General features: G+C 38.7%; 1 protein-coding gene across 8 annotated transcripts in view; it reads left to right on the forward strand.

The window, feature by feature from the left end:
- The window catches only part of Scaf8 (SR-related CTD associated factor 8), a 170843-nt gene that overhangs the window by 58698 nt on the left and 88433 nt on the right, over positions 1–23712 (forward strand). For 5 of the 8 annotated variants that reach the window (XM_087912147.1, XM_087912146.1, XM_087912144.1 and 2 more), the window contains 9 exons: positions 2298–2435; positions 2665–2777; positions 3623–3816; positions 13679–13779; positions 14436–14549; positions 15583–15739; positions 17762–17895; positions 19397–19541; positions 20903–20971. In XM_087912147.1, the coding sequence (XP_087768273.1) occupies positions 2298–2435; positions 2665–2777; positions 3623–3816; positions 13679–13779; positions 14436–14549; positions 15583–15739; positions 17762–17895; positions 19397–19541; positions 20903–20971 (1165 nt within the window). The remainder of the gene's footprint in view (positions 1–2297; positions 2436–2664; positions 2778–3622; positions 3817–13678; positions 13780–14435; positions 14550–15582; positions 15740–17761; positions 17896–19396; positions 19542–20902; positions 20972–23712) is intronic. The other 3 variants (XM_087912156.1, XM_087912164.1, XM_087912159.1) reach the window with 2 other exon arrangements.

Raw genomic sequence — 23712 nt, forward strand, 5'->3', positions numbered from 1 at the left:
TGGACTGATCCTCCCACCCACACCCCAGACAGTGCTTCTCTGTATCCTTGGCTTTCCTGGAACACACTCTGTAGACCAGGTTGGCCTCGAACTTAAGAGACCCACTTGCCTCTGCCTCCCAAGTGCTGGGGTTAAAGGCCTGTACCACCATTACCCAGCTTGATTAATTTGCTTTTCATTAATATATTTATTTTGGGGTGACACGTGTGAGGTCAGATGAAATCTTGCAGGAGTTGGTTATCTCACTCTGCTATGTGAGCTTCAGGAATTTGAGTCCAGTCCTAAGGCTTAGTGACAGGTACCTTTACCCACTGACCCTTCCTACCAGTCCTTATATCCTGAATTTCAGATAAATCTTTCACAGAACTCTTAGTGTAGTGAGGAGCTGCGGGCAGGCCTGCTTTTCATCCCACCCGGCTCCCGCACGGCTAGCTTAGCCCCAGAAATAACAACACACAAATTGTATTCATTTAAACACTGCCTGGCCCATTATCTCTAGAGAGTTAGTTACTGGCTAACTCTCACATCTTGATTAACCCATTTCTAATAATCTGTGTAATACCACGAGGTGGTGGCTTACCGGGAAAGATTTAGCATGTCTGACCTGGTGGCTGGCTCCATGGCGTCTGCCCCATTGCCCTCTTCCCAGCATTCTATTCTGTTTACTCCGCCTACCTAATTTTCTGTCCTATCAAAGGACCAAGGCAGTCTCTTTATTGACCAACGAAAATAACACAATAGACAGATAACCCTCCTCCATCATCTTAGTTTATTTTAAATATGTATGTTTAGAAAAATATACATAACTAAGGAGATATAAAGTCTTAAGATTATTCAAGTCCAGTATTACTCTTGATACATTTATTTTTGTTAGTGAATATGCTTGACATTGTCCCTTTAAGGTGGTCCAGTAAAAACACGGCATGTAGAGACTATTGAGGTACAGTGTAACTGAAGCAGAATCAAAGTGCCCTGGTTCTCCTACAGTGAAGGTACCAACTCCTAATGACTTCCAGGAACAAAGCTTCCTAGGTGCAGTCCTAGTGCCTAATTGAACATGACCATGAGACACAAAGCTTATCCCCACCTTCAGGTCCTAAACTCCTGTGCTTGCCTGTTTAATTGCACAGATTTGCTTTGTTTTTGTTTTTTTGAAACAGGCGTTCACTCATTATATAGCCCCAGCTATCTGGAACTCACTGTGTAGATCAGGCTGGCTTTGAACTCACAAAGATCTGCCTACTTCTACCTTCCAAGTGCTGGGTTTAAAGGCATGTGCTGCTAATAGAATTTCTTAAACCTAACTAGAGCTGCTTATTTCCTACTGTACCTAGTATGAGTCACGTTCATTGCTGTCTGTTCTTTGTGGGATCATGCTGCCCTTTACTTCCATTTTGCTTTTGCATATCTAAGGTGTGTGGACTGCTTCCTTGTTTTGGGAGCTAAATGTTTCTGAATAGTTTGTAACAAGGAAATATTAGTGTGTAGTTTTTCTTTCTTTATTATGTTTTAGCCTGTATACCACCAGGAATCTACCCCTTCTAGATTCCTATAAGATCATGTTTTAGAAAAATTTTCTGCCAGATTGCTTTTTCCCATATCAGGTTTCTCCATGTTTTAGCTAAGTCAGTCTTTAAATTGTTATTTAGGTTCCTACTTACTAGCATCAAGTTAGAGCATACATACATACATACATACTGCTGCTGTACTACTTCTTGGAACCGTGGGGACATTCATTGTTCTCCTAAGTTTGTCTTTATGTTTTTAACTTGTATTAAAACTTTAAGTAAAAACATTACACTGTATTTCCTGTAACTATCTTATGAATTCTTATAGAAGACCCTAATTGTGAATAGTTTTTTTTAAAATCACTAGTTTTGATGGTGACTTTTGGGTATTGTTTTGCCTTTAGGCATATAGTATGTGATTTTAAGGTTTTTAATGTAAGATTTTAATTGAACCTTGAGAATATTTTGTTTATACTAATTGAACTTGTAGTTCTAGATTAATTTATTACTGTTAGGTATCATTAAGTATTGTTTTTGTATTACTCATAGTTTATGACACTTAAAAGTGTTCTTGAGGACATACTTCACCTAGCTATTTTTTATACAAATATATGCAAAAGTGCTCTCTTTATGGACCTTTATGGATTTATACAGAATACTTCAGGTAAGTTACTCTAAGAATGGCTTGCTATGAATATGACTCCCTTGAATATTTAATTGTGATATTTGCTGTAGTCAGGTTATCATTTATAGTAATGTTGTCTCAGAACATTTGTTTATTTTCAATAGGTAACCCCTCAAGATAGCCAGGAGGGAACATTTGGGTCAGAACACTCAGCTTCACCTTCACAAGGAAGTAGCCAGCAGCATTTTCTGGAACCCGAAGCCAATTTGGATGATTCTATAGACATTCAGCAACAGGTAAAAGTCAGTACTTTTCTGAGTCATAAGTGTCCAAAGTCATTTGACCATGTAAGGTTCTTTGTGAATATACTGTATCCTGGATGTACCTTGTCTGTGGGTGTTCCACACCCCTAGCTCTGTTACCTGTGAAACATTAATACTACATTACTTATATTTTTAAGACAGAATTGAACTTTTATGCTAAATTTTAACTGGGCTTTTTGTTTATGTGCCTTCAACTTTGCTGTCCAAGGATATGGATATTGATGAAGGACAAGATGTTGTTGAAGAGGAGATTTTTGAACCAGAAGCTAAGAAAGTAGCTGTTCGCTCAAGATCAAGAACTCATTCGCGATCTCGATCAAGGTTCTATAATAATATTTAACAGTATTGTATGCTTTTTTCTTTGCATCAAGTTTAAAAGAAATACTTTAAGTGATTTTTCAAATATTTTTTAAAAAGTAATTTTTAAAAAATTGAAACTTAAAACCAAGAGATAACCTATGTTTTACATGTGCTATTTGAGCACCTACATGTAACAGGAACAGCTGGTGTCAAAGGTTGTGATTTTGGATTCTAGTTGGTGTTAGTTGATAAAAGCATGATGCCCTACTGCTTCTGAGCAGCGCACAAGTCAGGCTATATCTCTTGCATCCAAATTGTATAGTGATACCAAAAATGTTTCCCCAGACAGCCACAAAACAGGTTTTATGAATGTTAAATATGCTTGCAAGCCAGTAGAAAACACTGGCTTAAATCAAAACCAAGTCACCGATTCTTTGATATTCTTACATTCTACCTTTTACAAAGGAACATGCTTGCAAACATGTAAGTAAACAAATGACAGGATCAGCTTACATTGAAAAGTCAAGAATTGTAACATTTTAGAAGTTGTAAAGTATTAAACAGGATTATACTGTGTCCTATACTGTGTTGGAAGTATTCTGATCCTCTACTGAATTGTACTTTTCCTCTGATTTTAATGAATACAGTTTCAGATTTATCTAGCATCTATTAGTAATGTGCCCATCCATAGCACAAGTCTACAGTGGAACACTTGTTTAATAATTGATTAAACTATATGATTGTTTAAGAGGTGGTTAAATATGACAAATACTGCCCTTTTTCATTCACTTCAAATTGAAAGATTTAATGGAAATATAGTAATGTCATTAGAAGTGAAATAATAATTACTATTGTTATTATTGTAGATCACCAAGAAAACGAAGGTCCAGGTCGCGATCTGGGTCTCGAAAGAGAAAACACAGGAAGCGGTCCCGCTCCCGCTCAAGAGAAAGAAAGAGAAAATCATCACGGTCGTATTCGAGTGAAAGAAGAGCCAGAGAGCGGGAGAAAGAACGCCAGAAAAAGGGCTTGCCTCCTGTTCGATCAAAAACCCTAAGTGGTAAGTAACATGTACTGTATTAGACCTCCAGTTAGTGTTGGAAACTAGTTTCTGTTGTGTTTAGGTTAGTAGATGCCGGCTGCTTAAGCCTTTGATCTTCAGCAACCACAGGAAAAGGTAATCCTCATGCTTGAAAGGGACACAGGTGCATTCCTAGTCTACTCCGTGAGCTCCAGGGCAGCAAAAGACTTTGCCCCAGAAGTTCTTGAGGAAGCAAACCTAAGTCTCTGGTCTCTGCATGTGATGAAGGTCACTTCCTCCTCTAGAATACAACAACAAAAAAATAAATAAAAAATAAGCAACAACAAAAAACTAGTTTTCTGCTCTAAAAAAATCTCTTACCTAATTTTATTTTTAGAGTAAGAAACTGAAAAGGAAGGAGCTTGTTAGTAACTAAATTGCTTTAATTCAGGCTTTTGTGAAAGAAAACATATCATCAAGAATGTTTAATGCAAGTTGTGAAGTATGGCTTGACCAAGGGACACAAAACTAGGCTGATATCTGTAAGATGACATTGTCAGTGACTGCTTCAGTAGTAACAGACAGTTGTGAGTATTCAAATCTGTATAAGAAATTAGGACACAAAGATTGTTTTTGTATGCTTAGTTATATATTCAGTGTATATGTGTGGTGTTGGAGACTAAACCCAGGGTTTTGTACCTGCTAGGTTAATTGGTGTATAATTGAATTAAAATAAATGATAAACTTGTGTTTGTACCAGAAGAGAAATGACTAGTACAACCTGTTTTCCTCTATGTGTTAATCTATTTAGTGTAGTTAACAGATTTGGTTATGGTAGTGTTCACTTCAGGATCTGGCTAGGATAAAGATCACGTTACGTACAACAAAATGAGTTGTGTTTCTGCCAGGTTCTGCCTCGGAGTTTGTTAACCCTTATCATTTCTATAGAGAACTGACAGACTACAGGTGAGCAGGGAGGCTCATGATAGAGAGGAAGTTATTGGTTTTGCCCGAGTGGACTCTTGTTACTTTCTGGTGCTCTTCAATTAAGTTACCTTAGCATCAGTAATTGTTATGGATAGCCATAGTAATTGTTATAGATTGTCATGCTATAGATCCTGTACTGGGATCACACACATCCTAGACTTTTTACATGACTCCTAGAAAGTGAACTTAAGCCCTTATTTGGTATTGCTAGAGCATCTTGAAATTTAGGCTCCCGAAATCAAAGAAAATGGCATCTGGCAATTTCAGTAGTCCTTGTTTATCTTTCCAGAACTTTCTTACATTATAAAGAGCTAGTGAAACTTTTGAAGATTCTATTTTCCCTTATCATAAGAAATTAAATTTGTTTTAGTATTGTTTAACAAATAATACAAAAAAACCTGACCCCCCCCAAAAAAATATAGGAAAGATCTTTTTTTCTTCATCCTTGTGTGATTACCCCGTGGTCTTTCAGAATCATTACTTTGTTAAGAGTAGGGCTTTCATTTTGTATCTCTTCATTTTTTGCTCACACACTGTGATGCTGTTGAGCATTGTCTTAAGTTGGGGCTGCTAACACTGTGATACAATACGATGACCAAAAGCAACTCAGAGAGGAAAGACTTTGTTTTGGTTGTGGTTCCACATCACTGTTTGTTATTGAAGGAAGTCAGGGCAGGAATCTGGACGTAGGGTCTGAAGCAGAGGCTTTGGAGGGGTGCTGCTCACTGGCTTGCTCAGCCTGCTTTCTTACAGAACCTAGGAATACCAGTCCAGAAGTGGCATCACCCACAATGGCTACATCCTCGTACATCAAACATTAATTAAGAAAATATTCAACAGGCTTTTATGCAGCCCTATCTTTTTTTTAGTCAAAGGTCTGACACATTAAGTTGGGGCAGGACAACCTCCTTCCTTCATTTAGATTGAGCACGGCATCCCACCATAGGGAATGGGCTCAACAAGCTACCTCAGGCACCAGGGATCGATCCTAGTCCTACCGCCAGGGACCCCCCAAATAGTCCAAGCTTCACCACTATCTGCCACAGAGGAGGGCCTAGTTTGGTCCCATGGAGGCCCCACAGCTGGTGAGTCTAGAGTTCATGAATATCCATGAGCTTGATTCAACTGTCTCTGTAGATAGATTTCTCATCATGAAGTTGACCTCCCTTGCTCCTCATATATTTCCTCTTCCCTCTCTTCAACTGTATTCCCTGAGCTTGGCCTGCTGCTTGGTTTGGGATCTCTGCATCTCATTTAGTTAGTTACTGGATGAATGTTCTATGATGACAGTTAGGGGATTCACCAATCTGATTACAGGGTAAGGCCAGTTTGGCCACCCTCTCCACTGTGGCTAGGATTCTTAGCTGGGGTCATCCTTGTGGATTCTTGAGAATTTCCCTCACAAAGTAAATTTCAAGAGATATAAAAAATTGAACCCCCCCCCCCCCCCCGTATTTTACCAGATTGCCATGGCTTAAAGTTAGAATTCAACAACACAAATTCCAGAAAGTTTACAAACTCATAGAAACTGAATAATTTTTGACTGAATTACCCCTGGGTCAAGGAAGAATTAAAGAAATAAAAGATTTCCTAGATGTCAATGAAAATGAAGGTACAACATACTTAAACTTACGGTACACTGAAAGCAGTGCTGTGAGGAAAGTTCATAGCGCCAAATGCCTGCGTAAAGAAAGTGGAGAAATCCCACACGTGGCGAATTAACAGAACAAGTAGATGGCAGGAATAATCAAATTTAGGGCTAAAATCAATAAAATAGAAACAAAGAGAACAATACAAAGAATCAATGAAACAGAGCTGGTTCTTTGAAAAAATTGACAAGGTAGACAAACCCTTATCCAAACTATCTAAAAAGCAGAGAGAATATCCATATTAACAAAATAGGAAACGAAAAGGGGGAAATAACAACAGGCACCAAGGAATCCAAAGAATCATCAGATCATACTTCAAAAACCTGTACTCCACAAAATTGGAAAATTTAAAAGAAATGAATGATTTTCTGGATAGGTTCCACTTATCAAAATTAAATCAAGACCAGATAAACAATTTAAATAGACCCTTAGTCCCAAAGGAAATAGAAGCAGTCATTAATAGTCTCCCAACCAAAATAATCCAGGATCAGATAGCTTCAGTGCACAATTCTACCAGAACTTCAAAGAGGTAATTCCAATACTCTTCCAGTTGTTTCACACAGTAGACAGAGAAGGAGCATTGGCTAACTCCATTTATGAGGCTACAGTCACCCTGATAACCATACCACACAAAGGTGCGACAAAGAAAAGAGTTATAAACTGATCTCCCTCGTGAACGTAGATGCAAAAATACTCAATAAAATACTAGTAAACAAATCTAAAAACACATCCAAAAAATCATCCACTATGACCAAGTAGACTTTATTCCTGATATGCAGTGTTGGTTCAACATACATTGAACTTGATAGAAGAGAAAGTGGGAAGTCCTTTGAACACATTGGCAAAGGAGACCATCTAAATACAGCTCCATCTTATGGAGGCATTTCCTCAGTTAAGATTTCCCTCCTCGGGGCTGGAGAGATGGCTCAGCGGTTAAGAGCACTTCCTGCTCTTCCAAAGGTCCTGAGTTCAATTCCCAGCAACCACATGGTGGCTCACAACCATCTGAAATAAGATCTGATGCCCTCTTCTGGCCTGCAGGTAGATACACAGACAGAATATTGTATACATAATAAATAAACAAATATTAAAAAAAAATTTCCCTCCTCTCAGCTGACTCTAGCTTGTGTCAGGTTGGCATAATTGACCCTTTGTCAGCTTGACTCAGACACATCACTAATTGAATATAATTTCTCCTTTCTTGCCCCCCATAATCTGATTATTATTTTACAGTATAAAACATATTACAAACATTAATGATTTCATAGTCTTTACAATTTCAGATGCTTTAAAAGTTAAGTCTCCTTAAAAATCCTAAGTCTTTCAACTGTGGGCTCCTATAAAATTCAAAGTAAGTTAAAAAATTTTTTATTTAAAAGAAGGAAGAACCAGGGCACAGTCACATTCTGAATAAAACAAAACAAAACTCCAATTGTATAAATAATTCAGTACCCTATGTCTGGCATCCTCCGAGGGGTTTGAGTCACTTCTCTGGCTTCAGCCTCTGTAGCACACACAAATTATTTCCCAAGCTCAGGCTGGCTCCACACCATGCTGCTGCTGTTTTTGGTCATTCTGTGGTACTGGCATCCCCGAAATGCTAGGGGCTCTTGGTACAACTGACTGCCCTTTGACCAATAAATACCGTCTTCTGGGTACTCTTCAGGGAATTCAGCTCTACCACACAATACCAAGCCTCCATGCTTGCATTTCTTCATGCCTTCAAAACCAGTACATGGTTAAACTACGAAGTGTCTGCCAGCACAAAGTACAACCTTGGCCACTTCTAGAATACAATTTCTGGTCCCTCCAAGGAAACAGAAGATTTTACATCAGTGATGCTTATCTCTGCCTTTACATTTTTTATTTTAATGTTAGTTCATATGTACAGGTGTTTTGCCTGCATGTGTGTGCGCTACTTTTATGCCTAATGCTGTATTGGGCAGCAGATGCCTCTAATCCCCCGGAACTGGAGTTGCAAATGGTTGTGAGTCAATGGCTGTCAGTGCTGGGGATTGAACCTGGATGCTTTGATAAAAAGGTAGCAGCTAAGTACCTGCTGGCCTCTTCTTAACTTCACAGTTCTGGCTGACCAGCATCCATGATTCCAGCCAGACAAACACTTCATTTGAACAGTTCCGGTGTCTGTTAATCATCGTCAAGCTTTTGCTAACCAGAACCAGATTCCTTTCTCTTTTTCTTTTTCTATTTCCCTTTCTCCTTTCTTCCTTCCTTTTTCCCTCCTTTTCTCCCTCCCTCTGCCTCCCCCCTCTTTTGAGGCAAGATTTCTTTGTTTAGCAGTTCTTGCTGACCTGGATCTTGCTCTGTAGGCCGGGCTGTCCTTGAACTCATGGCGATGCACTTGCTTCTGCCTCGCAAGTGTTGGGATAAAGTGGTGAGATACCATGCCTGGACAGAAGCAAAGATTCTAAGTGGCCCCATGGTCTTTAAGTGACTCTCAGACTTTCCCTTTAGTTTCACAAGTCAGGCCTCTATCCTCTCCATTTCTCTGGTCACTATTTATTTTCTAAGCTCCCATAGGACATTTCATGGAATGTTGAACACCCATTGGTTCCAGAGTCCTCCCAAAAAACAATGGGGTCAGGTCAGTCACAGCAATACTCCACTATCCTGTTACCAATTTCTGTCTTAATTCGGGCTTCTATTCCTCTGATGAAACACCATGTCGAAAAATAACTTGGGGATAAAGGATTTATTTTACTTATGGTTCTATGTCACTGTTCATTGTCAAAGGAAGTCAGAACAGGAACCTGGAGGCAGGCACTGATGCAGAGACTGTGGAGGGGACTTGCTCAATGGCTTGCTCCAGCCCACAATAGGGTAGGCCAGTGGTTCTCAGTGCTCCTAATGCTAGAACCCTTTAATATAGTTCCTTATGTTCTGACCACAACCACAAAATTATTTCTATTGTTACTTCTTAACCAATTTTGCTATTGTTTTGAACCATAATATAAATATATGGTATGCCACCCTAAAGGGATTTTAACCCACAGATTGAGAAACATTGGGCTAGGCTCTGCCACATCAGTCATTAAGAAAATGGTCTACATTCTGATTTTTACAGAGGCATTTTCTCAATTGAGGTTCTCTCTTCTCAGATGATTGTAACTTGTATTAAGATGACATAAAAACCAACTGGCATAGGCATGGAATCACATTTTCTCTTTTAAAAGTTTTGTAGTTTTTTAAAAAGGGTTTACTTTTATATGTATGAATGTTTTGTCTGCATATATGTATGTGTGCATGTCCTGTGCATACTTGGTGCCCATGGAGGTGAGAAGAGAACATTAAATCCTAGCTGGAGTTATAGGCCGCTGTGGGCTGTTGTGTGGGTGGTAGCAACTGAATCTGGGTTTCCCATAAGAATAGCATGTGCTCTGAGTTGCTGAGCCCTCTCTCTAGTCCTCCAAATATATTGTGTTTGGCATCTCATAATTATACGTACTTACGGCATACAATATGATATTTTTGTACATGCCAATACCATGTAATAATCAGATTAGGTCAATTAAGAAATCAAACACACATGATTATTTAACTTTTGTTGTTACTGCTGGAGAACATCATTATTTCTCTTAAAAATAAAATTATACATTGTTTAATGTATGACAATGTAGTTTACATGTTAAGCAGCAGTATGTAGAGAAATCTGATAAGTTTTGAATCAAAGAAAAAATGGAAACTTTCAGGTTATATAACCTCCCCAAAAAGATATTTAAACAAAATCCCATTTTACATGACTCGGGTGCTTCTGTTCCTCTCTTAGGTTCTCTACTTCTATGACCTCAGCTTTTTCTGTTTCTGCCTAGTAGTGAGAGAACACAGCTTTCTTTTTGTCTTGGCTTATTTCTTGTCATATGATTCCCTCTGGTTTCATAAGTGTTCCACAAGCATCAGCATGTCATTTTCTTTTTGTGGCTGAATTATAGTAGAATTTATTTTCTGTTGCTGTTTTGTTTGCTTTGGTTTTTCAAGACAGTGTTCCTCTGTGTAGCCCTGGCTATTTTGGAACTCATTCTGTAGACCAGGCTGGCCTAAAACTCACAGAGATCCACCTGCCTCTACCTCCTGAGTGCTGGGATTACAGGTGTGCATCACCACCACCGGTGCTGTTTTATTTTTATTAGTTAAACGTTTTAAGATGGAAAACTCAACAAGCACATGAGAAAATACAGTGATGACTTATCTTCCATTGTGTACTGTATCTCAAAACTCTCCTCATCTTGAAGTGGAACCAGTTTTCCTCTCATTGCTGTTCTTTCAGCACATTTAAAATTCGTGTGGTTGAGTTCCCCACTGCTTGTCCTGGACATGGATTATAAAATGCAGAGCTTTCAGGGTCAGTCAATGGGGTGAAGCATCCACAGATCAATACCCCAGGAGCCAAGTGTTTCCTCTCTTCTGGATTGGGAAGAGTCATGACCTCTTCTTAGCCAAAAATAAAATAAAATAATTGTAGAGCAGCATTAAATAATTAGAAAAAACTGGTAAAACTTAGGGCGACGAAAGCAGTTGGAATCTACAGGACAGGGCATTTCATCAGGAGGCATTATTTTAAGGTAATAAAGCCTCAAAGTTGTTTCCCTCTGGATCACCGGACCTTCCCTCCTGTAGTATTTATACACTGCATTTCACTACGTGGTGGTAGAGCAGCTTTCTGTTCCCATGACATCAATAAGGAGAAAGGTTTACTTTTCCTGTGTTTGTTGTTGAAGGTTGCTTGACCTTGTTCCTTTTGACTGTTCCTTTTGACTGAAAAGCAGAACAAAGCAGATTGGAAACAGTGAACCTCTTCAAGGACAGGCCCCCACTTAAGCCCCATCTGTATATGTAACATGAGAGGGCCGGCTTGTTGGGGTTTCCGTCCTGCCCGGTACCCTACAGCCGGCAAATCCCAAAGAGAAAATCACACACAGGACTCCATAAGATTATAAACTGATTGGCCCATTAGGTCAGGCTTCTTATTAGTCCTTGTAACTTATATTAATCCATTATCATTATCTATGTTAGCCATAATGGCTCAGTACCTTTTCCAGTGGGGGCAGCTTACATGTTGCCTCTTTGGTGGTCTGCACAGGAATGGCAGAGGAACCCCTGCCTCCCAGAATTCTCCTGTTCTCATTGCATCACCTCTACTTCCTGTCTGGTTTTCCCGCCTATACTGCCTGCCTGGCCAATCAGCATTTTATTAAAATATGATTGACAGAATACAGACAATTCTCCCGCATCATCCATCTATTTAAAGTTTCACCACTTTCAATGGTTCTGTGGACTAAAGACTAAGCCAATGGCACATGAGATTTTGGAAGAAGCAGTTTAAACTATAGCAATCTAGTGTTAGGGGAGGCCGCTTGTTTGTCCTGGCCACCTAGAACCAAATAATCACACAGAAACTGTATTAACTAAATCACTGTTTGGTCCATTAGCTCTAGCTTCTTATTGGCTAACTCTTATATATTAATTTAACCCATTTCTGTTAATCTGTGTATCACCATGTGGCTGTGGCTTACTGGGTAAAGTTCCATTTGCCTCCATGGTGTCTCTCTGATTCTGCCTTCCTTTCTCTCAGCATTCAGCTTAGTTTTTTCTCACCTACCCATATTCTGCCCTGCACAGGCCCAAAGCAGTCCTTTATTAACCAGTGGTATTCACAGCATACAGAGGGGTAAAAAGCAGAAATTGAAGGTCCATTTAAAAAAAAAAAACTTGTATTCATTTTTCTCTCACTTCGCTCTATATGTGTATGTGTTTGTGCATGCTTCTGTATGCCATGATGAGTGTATGTAGCCTGAAGAGAACATAGTCAATTCTCTCCTTTCTTGTGTATGCTTCTGAGGTCAAACTTACGTTGTATGTCTTGGCAAAGTAAGTGTATCTGCTTAGCCATCTCACTGGTCTCTGGGATTTAATTTAAAATGTTAAAAAGTTAAAGATATTTTGATGAAACATGAGTTGAAAATTATACAGAGTGAGTGTGTGAGGCAGAACAAAGTGACTGAGAAAGTGCAGCTGTCAGAATGTGTGTTAGCTAGACGATTTTCACAGTTTGTGTGTGTCCAAGTGATGTTCTGACCAGGAAGAGTACAGTCCCCTGGTCGTTATTTTGTCTAGGGTCATACTTTAGTATGGGGGTAGGTTAACCCTAGGAAAACCTGCTTTAGACCTCTTCTGCCAGGATTAAAATGCTGGAAAATGACTTGAACACAACATCTCCATGTAGTCCATTAAAGCTGTGTAAATGTGTTGTCTGTAACAGGAGGAATTCAGGAAGCATGGGCAGTTCAGAGTGTTTTCTTTTGAACTTTGGTGTGTTAAACAGAGGTAGCTTTCATGCTGGAGGTTCAGAGTACCTGCTACTCATTCATGAGAAGTAGAATTCTGAAACTTGTGTGGTGTTGGGTCTCTAAGGAATCCACACTTCTGGCCTCTGCACACAGGAGTGTGCACACAAAGAAGTGCCAGTCAATTCATCTTCAAGTCATAATAGCAAGTTAAGGAGTTCTGATTTGTCCATTTCCTTTTTTATCTTTCTGCAATGTCTTATTTCCTTAAGGATGAGGCAGCTCATACAGGTTTAGATTTATCTGCTGGTTAGGGAGAACCATCCACTGAGTCATTCCAACATACAGATATTAAGGTCCACAGATAGGAAATAGTTTCAAAACTATCACACTTTAGAGTCAGCTGGGGAGTTTTAAAGTTTCGCTTCCAGTCTGACTCACCACTTTTCTCTAGTGGTTGGACAGCGTGTCCACAGGTGGATCTCTGAGTTCAAGGCCTGGCTGGGTTCCAGGAAGGGCCTTGAACTCAGCGATCCACCTGCCTCTCTCTCCTGCATGCTTGGATTAAATGCTACCACTCCCTGGGTTGTTTTTTTTTTTTTTTTTAAAATATATACGTATGGGTGTTTTGCCTGTACATATGTCTGTGCACAACATGTGTGCCTAGTGCCTGCAGAAGCTGGAAGAGGGTCTTGATCCCCAGAAACTGGAGTTATAGATGGTTGTGAGGTCACCAGACCTCACAATTCTGGTGGGTGTCAGAATTGAACTCAGGTCCTCTGGAAGAGCAGCCACTCTCTTTAAACGTTGAGCCTTCAGGCCCATCAGTCAATTTTAAATGTAGCAGTTATCTGTGTGTAGCTATCAATTATTCAATACACATTATCTTTAGTTGGATCTATTGTTAATATCGTGCTTGAGACAACTGTGTCTTTGAGAACCTCTGTTTCTTTGTCTTGACAGTATGCAGCACTACCCTTTGGGTTGGCCAAGTGGATAAGAAGGCTACTCAACAAGATTTAACCAACCTTTTTGAAGAGTTTGGACAAATTGAATCTATTAATGTATGTATCTCTTAAGCACTAAAACAGTCTTTTAAAATGGCCAGTTTTCACTCTTTCACTTCCTAATCAAGCCTGATAGTATCTGACTTTGGTAGTGTACATCTTGACAAGTTTTATTTTGTTCATTTTTCTGTGTTTGCTTTGCAGCTCTTTTTATCCTTTTCAATACAGTATCTTACAAAATAGTCATAGGGTTTTATAGCAGGATAGCACTTAATTCTTAAAAGCATTAAATGTTTGTCAGCAAGATGCCCCCTTTCCTCTTTCCCTCCCTCGCTCCCTCCCTCCCTCCCTCCCTCCCTCCTTCCCTCCCTCCCTCTGTTTTACCTGTCAGAGTGAAAATGGAGCCGTACATTTCTTTAATAGTAAGTTCTGTGTTCCGTAGTCAAGGAACTGATAACATGTATTCAAGATTTCACCTTTTTCATGGCTTAATGCAAGCCAAATTAATGCATGAATATGGGGCTTATTAAAACTAAATAATTAATTGTATATGTATCAATAAACATTTGGCAGTAGAAAGAAAATTAATTTGGTCATCTGCCAAAATCGAATTGTAGATTTAGTCAGTTGTCATTGTGTTTCAGTAGAAGCAAATGTCAGACTGCATTTCCATCCTTCTACTTTTCTGTTAAGAAAGGATTTCTCCCTCGTAGATGATTCCACCCAGGGGCTGTGCATATGTCTGTATGGTTCACCGACAAGATTCATTTCGGGCTCTTCAGAAACTGAGTTCAGGATCCTATAAAATTGGTTCCAAGGTCATCAAGGTGAGTTTTTGTGTGTGAATTTATGGTTGAGTGACAGCTGCCCTTCTGGCCTCTGTTAGTCACAGTGTTACGTTTTTCGTAGGAAAGGTAATATGATCTTATTTGTTGGGACTGTTAGAATTGCCCCAGTTCTTTTCTCCCATCTCTCTTCCCTTGCTCCTCGATATGGATCAGACCCTGGGCCTTGACATGTTAAGCACGTATTCTTACACTGAGCTTAGACCCAGCCTTATCTTTAATGTTTGCAGCAAGCTTATGGCTTCAGTATTAGTCATTTATAATTAGAATTATGTACATACACTAACTTAACTAGCCAAAATTTGAATTTGTTTGTTCCTTAAGTGCATACCTATACAAGACTCTGCCATCTCACACTTCATATAGTTAGAACCTTTTCATATTTACAAATTTGTCTTTCATTTACTTTTTCTCCCAGCACTTTTTTCTTATATTATTTCTTATTTTATCTAGCCAGCTACCTTGTAAAGAGTTTATGTGCAAGCATTTTCTTTCTTCTAAGTCTTTAAATTGAGAATTCATGAGGTGTTTTCTCATTGCTTGTGATTGACTCAGAATTTCATTTTGACTCTTTAGAGAGAATGCGTTCAGTCAACTTATGCACCTAAATTAAAACTCTGAACTCTTTCTGAAGTGTGTGCATGCCCATCTTTTACCATTTCCTGATAGTTGATGTGTGTAAACTCATCATAAAGGCATTGCTTATTTATTCCGACATGGTGTACAAAGTCTTCTGAAGCTTGTGATAACTATCTTAGTTATTGTCAATGGAACTGAGATTTTTATTGTGAAAATTAGGCTTTGTTTTCTCCAGAAATGAGTTTAGAGTTGGGTAAAAAGTGGAAACAGATCTTATATCGAAAATATAATCTCCAGTGCCAGTTGAAAACAAGTACTCAAGAAGAACAAGTTTTATTTCTATTTGCTTAAATATGATTTTGAACTTTATTTTTATTATAATATATAATTAAATATATTGTGATCTTCTTTATTTTCCTCTTCCCATTCCCAATAGATTGCCTGGGCTTTGAACAAAGGTGTAAAGACGGAATACAAACAATTCTGGGATGTAGATCTTGGAGTCACATATATACCCTGGGAAAAAGTTAAAGTGGATGATTTGGATGGCTTTGCAGAAGGAGGCATGATAGATCAGGAAACTGTAAATGCTGGTGAGAATATGCTTTTTATTATTTAAAAATAGGCTTCAGAAGGTTGTAATATAAATGTGTTCAGAGTAAACTATGCTTATTCCCTGGATTCAGCTCCAGAAAAAGAAGAGATGATGCTGTTTCTGATGTTGTGTCTTCAGTGTTTTGTGTTTCAGTAGGTGTCAAGGAGCAGTTTAGAAAGTACTGACTGGAAGCCTGCAAATGTAGCAGTCTTTCCTTTATGACTTAACATATTTAAGGGAAAGCTTTGTACTATGGAAGCTTTGTTAGAGTAAGTTTTTTTTTTCTTTCCATGAGTTTTGCGTGGGAACCGAGGATTTGAGAAGCTTTTTGGAGAAATTCCCGAAGATTTTAGATAGAGTTCACTTTGAGTAGCATACTCTCATGTGAGCTTGAGTACTGTAGCATAATAATTTTCTGAAACACTTCCTGCGTTGCCTATAACCAAATGAGCATATGCCCTGCTCTTGTAAAAAGTGGCAGCTTCTGTTTTTGTTTTTATTTTTAAGAATTCTCAGTTATAAATTCACAATGAGCTACAACCAAAAGGAAATACTCTAATTGATATTTGGGATTGATCCAAAGTATGATATGCTCTTTGTTTCTTCGTATCTTAGCTCTCTTACCAAAACTAGCCTGCTTTCAGGTAGTTCTCATGCTTATGAACATACGCAGACATCTTCTTGATGTTGTTGCCTTTTGCCTGGAGATGGCCCTCAGGTAGGAGAACATGTTCTTAGCATGTGCAAGGCCTTTGATTTGAACCCCAGGACCACCCAGATGAACACAGTTATTGTTTACTTCTTTGTCCTATGCCTGTTTCCTAGGACAGTCCTTTCAGTTGTCCGAGTTCCTGCTGTGTGACAAGTTGATTCTTCAGGAACTGACATTGTGATAGGGCAACAGAAAGCAGAAATCACCTTTGGCTTGAATGGCACAGGCTCCCATGGCCTGTACTCTGCCCTGGAGCCTGACAGTGGTCTGTTCTGAAAAAGGAACTCTTTGGGAACACAGCCATGCTTGCGTGTATACATATTTTTCAGGACTGCTTCTATCTTTTTTTTTTTCCTCTTCCCTCCCTCCCTCCCCTCTTTCTCATTCTCATTCTCATCTCTTTTTCTTCCTTTCTTTTTCCCCTTCTCCCTCCTTTTATTCATAGCAGCATATATATATATAGATAGATAAATAGATAGATAGATAAATATAGATATAGACATATCTCAAAAAATAAAACAAAACCCCAAAACATGTTCTTGTCAAAAGAAATAAACAGTAAGAAAAAGAATATAGGATTTGTGTCCAGTCGTGGTGGAGCACTTGCCTTCAATCCTATTTCTTGGGAGACAGGTTTCTGTATGAGTTTGAAGCTAGCCTGGTCCACATACCAAATTCCAGGCCAGGCTGTATGATGAAGCCCTGTCTCAGAGAGACAGAGAGACTAGGAAGAGAGCTGATCCATAGGAGCATTACATTGTACGTAGATGTAGATCTGTGGGGGTGGAACATATATGAGGATTTGAGACTTTGGGAAGCAGCATGCCAGAACTTAATGAACATGGAACATAAAGGAGATTAAGGCAGATACACTGAGAAGCAAAAGTTGACTAGTCATGTTTATTCTTGGCTTAGAAGAAGACAGAGGACCATGATTGATTTTGTGTTGTCCAGGATGTCCTCTAACTCCTGTCTCAGTACCCCTACCTCCTAAGCACTCCAGCCTCAGGCATGTACCACATGTCCAGCTGATTGCATTTTCTGTTCTTGTCCTCTTTGGACTATTTCTCTGTATTCAGTTAATTCTTTGTTAGTTGTGCCTAATAACATACAAAACAGGGCTGGTTTCCCATAATCAGGTGACCTATAAGGTATATCTGTTACAGCTTGGTGTTGTCATTTTTAGCTCCTGTGGTATTTTTAGATTTGCCAAGATAGATCTGGAAAGGGTTCAGATGGTAATGTAAATGGGGGAAAAAAGCTGAAAAGCACCATTTAAAGGAAATCAATTTCAAATATTTTATTTAGAATGGGAAACTGTGAAAGCCTCAGAACCCGTTAAAGAAACGGTCCAGACTACACAGAGTCCAACTCCAGTTGAAAAGGAGACAGTGGTCACAACACAGGCAGAGGTTTTCCCTCCACCTGTGGCCATGCTGCAGGTTAGTACTTGCTGACTTCTTAGTCGTATATTTTCTATATCTTATTTGCTGATGTGTGACACTTGGCATCTGTTGTTCACATTAAGACAGAGGTTAAAAATGTTCTGCACACACAACGCACCGTTATACCAAATGCAAGAATGGTTAATTAGGTGAATAGGGAGCTTAACCCCCTCAGACTTACAGTATTTTCTTTAGATTTATGCTTTCTGTGCAAGCAAATTTGTATCGATAACATTATTTGATAATTAGATTAATAAAGTTATTTCAGTGAATTTATAGCGAAACATTTTGAAAGGTCATTGTTGGAAATGGTAATATTCATACTTAAATGTTTATGCATTATATATGTACTATGTGCTAGTGTTAAGTTATGCACTGTTGTAGAAGCTCCTGGGGCTCAGGGTACACCCATGATAACCCTGGAGCTTTCATTGTCATTCGGGGAGCCAGAGACTATAAGAGATGAGATCCTCTGGATGACAGAGCTGAGGGTCTGCCTAGTTGAACAACTTGGTGGTGAAGAAGTTAGCCAGGATCTGAGCAAGAGCATCACAAGCAGAAGAAACCCACACTGAAGGTCGCAAGCAGTAGCATACTTTAGCAGGTGGCTAGAGTCTTGCCTGTAAGCTCAACTCTCAAAGGAACTCACCTTCATACTGGAGGAAGATAACCAGGGGAGTGACTTGTAAAGGATTACACTGGGTACTGTTTATAGTGTGTAGGCTACACAAACGTGTATAATGAAGAGATGAAGTGAAAATACTGTAGCAGTAGAGCTGTGAGGTGATTGAGTCATGAAGACTAACAAAAGAGAAGTGACAGATAGTAGATGACTTAGAAGGTACAACTAACTAGTGGGGCTTTGTAGACTTGAATTTGAAGTTGTAAAAAATGAAAGAAAGGGGCTTGGTCCAAGAAATTAGAAATTTTGGAGCTATCATTTTTTGAGGACTAGGAAATAACGCGAGGAGCTGTCTCTTAAGAGTAACAGGTAGGAGTTCATTTTCTGTACGTGTGACCTTTACAGTACTCTTTAAGCAATGAAGTTGAGATGCTGAACTTTTTAACATTTGAGATTTAGGAAAGAGATAAAGCCATACAAGAGAAAAGTTAGGACTTTTTTGAAGTCATGATGAATAAAAGATATTTGTGTTAAGATTAGAAAACAAAAGTTTGGAGAATTTGGTGCACATTGAAAGTTGCTCCGTTTGCTTTGTAGAGGCCGCCTGGCAGGTGGGTGCTAGCGAGTCTGAAGCCTGAGCCTCAGTGCTTAGCTGAGTTCTCATTAATTCTTTTGAATGTAAGAGGAGAGACCTATTGACTCCTACTGTCCTCTTTAACCCTAAATTGATTCACTTACAAGTATACAAATAGAGAAACATAAATGTAATGACATTTATTACTTTCCTATTTAAAAGATGTACTTTGCCTTTTTATGCCAAAATATAGAAATTATTTCAGGTGGATAAACTAACAGACATTTTTCTGCCCACAAAAGATTCCAGTAGCACCAGCGGTTCCTGCAGTTAGTTTAGTTCCACCAGCGTTTCCTGTGTCAATGCCGGTCCCCCCTCCTGGATTCAGCCCAATCCCTCCACCACCTTTCCTACGAGCAAGTTTTAACCCTTCACAGCCACCTCCTGGTAAGGAATTTATAGCTTGCTGTTTTAACTCTGTTTAGAATATCATTGATGTTCTCTTTGGGGTCTCAATATCATAGAGCAATGGTTCTCAGACTTCAGCACCCAACAGAACTAGCACTGGGTCCATTCTCCCCACCATCCTTTAGACCACCTCTTTCAGCAGCTTTTATTTTTACTCACCGTTTCCTCTCATTTAATTTAATAGTGACTCTACCTTTAAAAACTGCAAAGAAGCAGATTTATAATTTGGTCGTGTGGTCTGTGGAATCATAAAAATATCATTATAGTGTAGGGTTTATTTACGAACTTAAAACATCATCTAAAGTTAACATAATATTTTAACCTAGTGGTAAAGAGCACTATAGAGTTATAGTGTTATTTTCTTCTGTCTAGCTTGAGATGGGTTTAGCACTCTCCCTGTGGTCAGCATTCCCAAAAAAACAGATCGGTTCCCTAGATGATGACATCTGCAGTGCAGAGTGGTCCCCAAAACTTGAAAGAGTAAATAAATAAATATGCTACAATCAGAATCACTGCTTCATGTGTCTTATGGAAATCAAGTATTTATAGAAGTTATTTTAAGTGGAGAATATTGAGAGCAGATCCATCAGCATGGTGATAGAGGTAATTTTAAGGCTGTGAGGTTTTGCTGTTATAGTGGAGCACTGAGGTCCCGATGTAGCCTTTTGTATCACCAACCAGCTCCCAAATAAAGACACAGAGACTTAGTATTAGTTTTAGACGCCCAGCCTTATCTTACAGTTGTCTCACTAGCTCTTTTAACTTAATTTAACCTGTTTCTCTTCATCTGCGTCAGGGCTTTTTACAGTTCTTTCATTCTGGATGTCTGACTTACTCTGCTTCTTCAGTGTCTTACTGACTGTTGGCTGCCTGGCTGGCCCCAGGAGTCTTCCCTCTATTTGTCCCTAGGTCTTTTCTCCCTGGAGCGTAGATTCTTCCTCCAGTTTATTCTCCCTGCCCACCAGCCACCTGTCCCTTTACTGCCTAGCTATTAGGTGCCCTAGGCAGGCAAAGCAGTACATCTTTACATCACTAAACAAATGCAGTATGAACAAATATAACACACCTTTACATATTTAAAGTAATATTCCACAGCACAAACAAACGTAACACATTTTGACATAGTTAAAGTAATATTCTACAACATCCGCATTTCTCAGGAGGTTGAAGTCGAATGACTTAGCCCGCAGGTTCCATACCAGCTGGGTAGCAGAGTGAAGACCCCATGGTAAAACAATAAGAAAATGTGGAAGTAGTTCATTTATAAATCTTGAACCCTTTGATTTAAACAAATAATTTTCTTTGTGCTGTTTTATTTTGGTCTTTTTTCTCCCATGTAGGTTTTATGCCACCTCCGGTTCCCCCACCTGTGGTACCTCCCCCTGCAATTCCACCAGTAGTACCAACATGTGAGTTACTGATTTACAGAGTCTGTTTTATCCCAGGGAGTCGTAGTGTGTCTGCGCTCATTTTTGTAAAACATTAGTTTCCAACAAATGCATGCTAGAGGATCTGAAAATTAACAGTATCTCAGAAGTTCTTATTCATGTTTCTTCAATTGTCCCAAAATGTCTTTTCATAATCTACTTCCTTTAGTCAAGATTCACAGGTTGTCCTCTCATCACGGCGGTTTTGCTGTGTTTATTTTAAACATCTTGTTTAGTGCCATCCTGTCCAGGTCTCCCTTCTGGTTCATAGTTCTTCATGACTACTGAGCCATTGCTCTCCAGATACAAGATACTGGAAGGGGGAAGTTAGCATCAAAGACTTGCTTAGATTATAGATGATCCTTTTTTCCTCATAAGAATACAAGCAATACTTACTAGACTTGTATTCTGTCAAACTAGTGTCTTTTTGTTCATTTTTGAACAAAACACTATTTTTATAGCAGTTTCAGAATTATGACAAAATCAAGCAGAAAGTACAGAAATTACTTGTATGCCCTATCCCTGCTCATACATACTTTGCCTTATCATCATCCTCCCAGAGCAAGACCTAGTTAGAGTAGATGAATTTGTAGTTTCATTATTATTCAAATGCATAATTTTTATTAGTGTTTGTTTACACTTGGTATTTTCTTACATATTTAATAATGTTAAGATCGATGAGGGTATTTGGTTATTGGAACTTCGCTGTTCAAAATGCTTATCTGTTTAGTTTTTAATTATGTTTCTCTTTATTATTATTGGTTAAATCTGTCATTAGTTACAAAGTGGTTATCTTTCTAAATAGTACTTTCATTGTTAGATTTTTTTATTTTTAAATATAAAGAAAACTTACCAGCTGATGGCGATTAGATCCCTTGAAGCATAGTACACAGGAGAATCAGGATAGATGTCATACCTTTTCCCGAATGGCCAGTGTGCACAGTGCAGTGTGGGTGTGACCGGAGAGCAGGGAGGGTTTCTGTCATTTTTCTTCTTTTAACCTCCCCAACTGCCCTTTGTTTCTTCATTTTTTTTAAATCTGTGTTTTCATGGATTAATAGATTCCTTCCCATCAGTTGTATTCTTTGTTCTTTTGATAGTCAAATGGTTTTACCTTAGTGTATGTTGCTTCTCTGTGTCTTGGAGTTAGCTACCCTTAGCTTCTGAGAGGATCTTGGGATTTTCAGCTTGATTGTCCCGAACTCATACTTTATCTTCCACTGTAGTGTGAAACAGACAAGTCTCGTAATGTAGGATGACATTCAGAGACCACAATCTGGCTACTAGATTATGTTTGCTCTGAGGATTTTGTAGGATGAAAAAATTCTCAGAGAACAAAACTAGGAAGTAGTCATTTGAGTAGAGAAATTATAAATGTATGCTATAAAATATGGAAGTTTACAACACATTTTACTTAGCTATGTTTTCATATTTCTGTCTGCTATCATACTGAAATGATAACACGTATACTTACCTCCTCCCTTGGAATGTAAACCTACAGAGTCATAGACACTGGCAATAGAAAACTGGATGATACTACCATCCAGACTTCCTAAAGAAACCTAACCCTCTGTTCCTCCCTCTACTTTCAGAAAGTGTGTGCTTACTGACGTCCTGCTGACCTCAGGGATTACAAAAACAAGCATTGTAGATATCTAGTTAGCTTTTCATTTTCTATTTCCTTTTTCCTGTTACTAAACACAGGGCTTCTCAAGAAGCATTCAGTAATTTGAGCAATCCCACTTTAAAAATTAGATTCCAAAAGACCTTTTCATGAGAGTACATATAATAGAGATGTTTGCTAATTTCTTAAATTCTAAATCTGCTTACCTTACATTTTAAAATGTTTTGCTCCATTATTTAGGTACCTTTCAAATTTTTCTGAAAATTACAGTATTCAAAAGGTGTTTTTTAATCCATTACTTAAAAGAGGCTCGTGCTGTATAGCCCGTCTCTCAATAATTATAGTTCCCAAACCTGGGATCCATTGCTGCATACATAGAATTCTGCTGTTCTTCCTGCCTCACTTAGTTCCCATAATTCCTGTTCATGATCATAGGTGGTTTCGTTCCAGTATAATATCTCTGTAGTATACTGACAATTTGTCCAAATCTCAAAGTGAAAAGGGGGGAAGGGACACCTTTGCTTACAGTATCCAAGTATGACTCAACAGTTTTCCATATGACCTTCCCTGAGCGAGAACTTCTAAGACTGTTAAATTCTTGTGGTTCTGCCTTTTAGTGTGTAGATGGCATACACAAGTGAAGAGTTTTCACCAACTGTTTGGGAACAGAATGTTTATAATATTACATTTACAGTTCACCTTTCCTAACCTTGTTTGATGAAGGTGCTGAATGTAAAGGTATCTCTCCCCAACATACTGTAGTTTGAAGAAGATTGGTCAGACATTCATTCTGACACCTACTTGTCTGTTCTGCCAATCATTTCTCTTTATTTTGCATTCTCTTAGCTGACCTTCTTAGAAAATTAGTTTTTTTGTGTTACTAGGATATACCTTTTTCTTTCTGTACAATACCCCTTTGGTGAAAACCTTTCCTAAGATATTTTCTCTATTTTGAAGAGTGAAGCATTGTAAATAGAACTAAGGCTCTTCATTATGAGCATTGGTTGTTATATAACATGATTGGTAATACAGAGATGCCACTAAAGAAATCACTCATGCTGTCAGATAGCTTACAAATCAAGTCTGAAATAAATTTTTT

Source organism: Myodes glareolus, chromosome 1 (genome assembly GCF_982192425.1).
Source record: "Myodes glareolus chromosome 1, mMyoGla1.1, whole genome shotgun sequence".
Taxonomy (NCBI): Eukaryota; Metazoa; Chordata; class Mammalia; order Rodentia; family Cricetidae; genus Myodes; species Myodes glareolus.